This window comes from Austrofundulus limnaeus, unplaced genomic scaffold, assembly GCF_001266775.1.
Source record: "Austrofundulus limnaeus strain Quisiro unplaced genomic scaffold, Austrofundulus_limnaeus-1.0 Scaffold345, whole genome shotgun sequence".
Taxonomy (NCBI): domain Eukaryota; kingdom Metazoa; phylum Chordata; class Actinopteri; order Cyprinodontiformes; family Rivulidae; genus Austrofundulus; species Austrofundulus limnaeus.
The window spans coordinates 139,070-144,275 of NW_013952747.1; the positions used below are offsets into that span (position 1 = coordinate 139,070).

Genomic DNA, 5,206 nt, shown 5'->3' on the forward strand with positions numbered 1-5,206 from the left:
GACTCACCTGTCCTGTAACACCTACAGACCAGACTCACCTGTCCTGTAACACCTACAGACCAGACTGAATCACAGGATCTCTTTGGTCTTTGGTCTAAACACCATCACCTCTGAGTTATTTTCTGAGTTATGAGTGTTTTTGCATGTCAGACACCTCATCTTTGAAAGGAGCCCCCTCCTCAAATATGGGGTCTATCATAAAACCGTTGGCTGGTGCAGTGTAGGTCAGACTCATCTACAGTCCTGACTCATTTCATGTTGATTGGTGCAGCTGTTTTTGTGCTACGGTTGACCAAACATAACTGAAAAAAAATAAAAACAGTACAAAAACAATAAAACAATATGATAATTCAGTGCCATAAATCCATCAGAGGATCTGGTCTCTGATATTTGTCAGCCAGCCTTCATCACTCTGTGTCAAAGGGTAGAGTTGAGGGACTCTGTATTGTAACAAACCTGGTGTTTTAATGATATTAATGCAGACAGGGGGTCAGATTCTCTATGACAGGGGTCTGCAACCTGTGGCTCTGGGGCCACATGTGGCTCTGTGGTCCCTCAGCAGTGGCTCTTCGAAAATGTGGCCAAACATAACAGAAAAAGTTTTGTTTGTGTGTGTTTTTTATACCCACAACAAAAATCAATTTGTATGCAAATATGTGATAAATACTACTAATACAAAAAGTAAAACGTGTTGATTAGCTCATGCTAGCCTGTTGTTTACTTAAATAATCCAACTTTCTATGATCTTTCTCTCAAATCCATCAGAATTACCTTTAAATAATTTAAAGACAACATCTTAATAAGAATTGGAAAAAAAACATGCCTTCATAGTTCAGTTGTACTAGTTTTTTTAAATTTGGTATAAACAATGCACAGTATTTTCTTGTTTACATGAATATAGACTTTTCATTTGTGCTGATGGGTAAAAATAACAATAATAAATAATAAAATTCACAATATATTTCTTTTAGTTTTATAACGTCACCTCCACTGGCCAGGAAAGGTTCCTGAAAAGGCCTCGAAAAGGCCCACGGACCACCAGTTGATGATCACAGTTGCAGCTTGTTTTGCAGCTCCAGACACAGTTTATTAGTGCGTGGAGTAGCAGAAGTGGCTCTTTTGATTGTAAAGGTTGGAGACCCCTGGTCGAGGACCACCTGATAGCCCCCCTCAGCCCTGCCTTTATAACGGCTCTGATGAGTGGTCCCTCTTATCTTCTGGGAACAGACATCTGTAGGTGTGGGGGTCCTAACGGGGAGGATCAGTCAGGCCTGTCTGGATGACCTCAGTCAGCCCAGTCTTTTCATGAGCACACACACACACACACACACACACACAGAGACACACAATAGGCTCCACAGTGCAGACACTGGTGCAGTGTGTGCAGACACAACGATGGAGGAAGGACCTTACAAGTACATCAGGGTGAGACCAGCAGGGAGACTCTGCAGCTCCCTCAGACCTGCACCACAACCATGGCAGACTCACAAACACCTGGCAGAGTGTGTGTCTAACCTGGTGTGTTATGTTTGTGTGTCTGCAGGAAGGAAACGGCAAGGTTAGTCGTGTGATCAGGATCGGAACCCGCAAGAGCCAGGTACAGTTCTACAGTCCTTGATTCTAGGCTTCAGTCTGATCCTGTTCTTTACCTGGGTCAGGTCCTGAACCCTCCAGCCTTTAACACAACTCCTGCAGACCTGTGAACGTTTTCTTCTGACTAAACGACTCGTGAACATTAAATATTTTATCTAATTGTTAGAATTCCAGTATGTATCTGTGAGCCATCATATCAAAATGAGGATTAAGTCAAATTTGGTCAAAATGACCTAATGACATTTTCAGATTCTTGTCTTTAAAAGCTACATTTTGATACCTGGATCATYCTGATATCATAATTAAATATATATAAATATATGACTTAATGGTAACAGTTTATTTGAAGGGGTGTGCATAAGACTGTCATAAATATGACATAATATTTGTCATGAACTTAAATGAGTCCTCATAAATCTTTATAACTGTTGTCATTAAGTGTCATTCTGTAAATTATGACACTTAATGCAGAGTTGAAATTGTTTAAAATGTTTTTATGACAACTTGACATTAACCAAGAAATCATAACCTGTTATAAAAGCTGTTAAGTATCAACTTTAACATTTTATTACAGTCATTTGTTGTTAGTCTTAACTTTGGCTGTCATGAGATTAATATATGTCATTAATATTTTCACTTACCTCCAGTAAAGTGTTGTGATGTTAGACTAGTTATAAAGATGTCATTAAGTGTCATTACACTGGCAAATGCTTATAAATACTCTAACTTCTCAAGACTTTTTTTGTCTTGGTTAATGTCAAGTTGTCATAAAGACATTTTAAACAATGTCAACTTTAAAAGTGTCATAATTTACAGAATGACACTTAATGACAACAGTCATAAACATTCATGAGGGCTCATTTGAGTTCATGACAGACATTATGTCATATTTATGACAGTCTCATGCACACCCCTTCAAATAAACTGTTACCGACTTAATTTGTCTTGTTGGTTACAATAATACATAAATATTTGGTCTGAATCCTGATTTTATCTCATTTTAATGAGGAGTTTTTGATGTCCTTATAAAGAGGAAACCTCAGATTATATTTGAATATTGAGATTTCCCAGATAAAAAGAAACAAACTTTACTAACTCACAGAGAAAATCTCAACATTTTAAGGTGTTTTTCCTCAAAATCAGTTTTTTTGTTGCTACTGCTCAAAGAAAGGCTTCAAAATTTAGTTTTATGATTATATTTCAGACAGTTCATTCAAATGATACATTAATAAGGCTTTTATTCATTATATTTTGACTAAATGCAATTTTTATTAATATTTTAGTCAAAACACTATATTTACCTTTATACAACTTTAAGACTTAATCCTCATTTCGATGTGACGGCTCACATTATGTGCAAAAGGCTGCTCATTTTACAGCAGAACGCAACACAAGGTGCTTTTACAGAATAAAACAATAACACATACCACACATACAATATAAACACTTTAAGAGAGCATTAGTGAATAAAAAGTCTTTAATTTGTATTTAACGTGGTCAGATCAGACTCAGGATCAGGCAGTTTGTTGCACATGTGAGGTGGTGGTCCATGATGTTTCAGATGATCTGTGAAGAAGAACAGAGCTGAAGTCTGAACAGGAGAACTGAGCAGTGTCACATGTCTTTGTTTACAGCTGCATCCTGGACCAGCTGAGCCACTGACTCACAGTGTTATTCTGATCCATTACACACAGTTCCCACGGGTCCTGGAAATCCTTGAAAGTTTGCGAATTTGAATAAAAAAATTCAAGGACCTGGACAGTTTGTGATAACAGCCAAAAATTACACTTGTCCTTGAAAGTCCTTGAATGTTTTTTGGGGATTGAAGTTCTCTGCTCACACGACTGATTTTCATCGTCTTTTAAAAACGTAAATCATGAAATAAAAATTAAAAATCGTGCGTTGGATAACGATGTGCACAACAATGTGGATAAGTCAGGATTACAGTAAACTGATTCATTGATTCTGACTCAACAACTTCTATGTTGTTGAGTTTTTCACTGAACTTAGATGATATTAAACCTGTTTGTTGGGAACTCTGTGGTAGCAGCAGGTAGTTGCCGTTGCGCGTGGCTTTTTAATTTAAGGAAAATGGAACTGGAAAGTCCTTGAAAGGTCCTTGAATTTGATGTTGACTAAGGTGTGGGAACCCTGATTAAAGTAATCATCACAGCAGGGCTATTCAACTGACGGCCCGCGGGCCACACCCAGCCTGTGAGTGATCAAAGTTCGGCCTGCCAATTGGTTCATTTATCTCTTAAGGCCAAACCCCGTTTTCTGTTTTAATTACTGTGAGTTGTTTTAGTTAAACATAGACATGTGTAAGACCTCATTTTGTAATAACAACACATTATGTAATAATGTAATAAAATCAGGCTTCAAAATGTAATAAAAGTCTTTAACACATTATGTAATAACATTATTACATTTTGTGGCAATTGTTACAAAGTGTGTTTGTGTAATAATCTGGTGCATTATGTAATAAACAATCAAAAAACCAGTATTTCTGTTCATCCTAATCAATATACTTGTAATAACTGTCATGTTGCAAATACTACATAATTAAATCTTTATAGGTTTGGTCAATAAACACAGAACTTCTCATCTTTTATTTGTATTTTCAGTTAAATTCTTGTGTTTATGGATGTATAGAGCAATCTCACAGATAGTTTTCATGTTTTATAGTTTCTAATTTATTCAACATGTCAGAGCCTGTGGGACGTTAAAAACAATTATTAACATCAAATGTCCACTTCCAACCCACTCTGTTGTTAGAAACAAGTTCTTCAGCCCTCATTTCCTTCTGATACAGAAGCCATCAGTCCGCCTGCACCCCCCCAACCCCCCGTGTGTGATTAATACAGATTTTTTTAATGAAAATTACAGATTTTTAAGGCTCATTATACAGGTAAACATCTGAAGGGGTTGACATGTAACTAACTTATAGATATATTTTGAGAGTTGTCTACAAAGTGGAATAATTTCTGTAACAGATCAGGACAGTAAATCTGAAAATGCAAATAAAAGATGAGAAGTTCTGTGTTTATTGACCAAACTTATAAAGATTTAATTATGTAGTATTTGTAACATGACAGTTATTACAAGTATATGGATTAGGATGAACAGAAATACTGGTTTTTGATTGTTTATTACATAATGCACCAGATTATTACACAAACACATTTTGTAACAATTGTCACAAAATGTAATAACGTTATTACATAATGTGTTGAAGACTTTTATTACATTTTGTGTCAGTTATTACAAAATGCAGTTTTAACGTGAGTTTATTACATTTTGAAGCCTGATTTTAACATGTTTGGTATCTACAGAAATGTCAGAATCTTGGCTACAAGCTGGTAAAATACACAATCAAGACAGTTAAAACTACAAGCAGTTGAATATAAAACTATGAAAGTGAAAATAAAATTGGTTTAAAAATTTGGCAAGTCAGAGATGTTAAAATAGTATTTGTGGTAAATAAGAGGCATAATGTGTTATTTTTTTGATATTATTTAATTAACACTACTTTTATATCAGGGTTCCCACGGATCCTTAAAAAGTCTTAAAAGGCATTGAATTCATCAATCCAAAAATAAGGCCTTAATTAGCC

At 35.7% G+C, this 5,206-nt stretch overlaps 1 protein-coding gene across 1 annotated transcript in view; it reads left to right on the plus strand.

The window, feature by feature from the left end:
- Window positions 1–1,310: 1,310 nt before the first annotated feature.
- LOC106527860 (porphobilinogen deaminase) overlaps window positions 1,311–5,206 on the plus strand; it is a gene marked incomplete in the record, with an annotated part of 26,374 nt that continues 22,478 nt past the window's right edge. Inside the window, 2 exon segments of the mRNA XM_014022870.1 lie at window positions 1,311–1,425; window positions 1,544–1,597. Of these exon segments, the coding sequence (XP_013878324.1) occupies window positions 1,396–1,425; window positions 1,544–1,597 (84 nt within the window).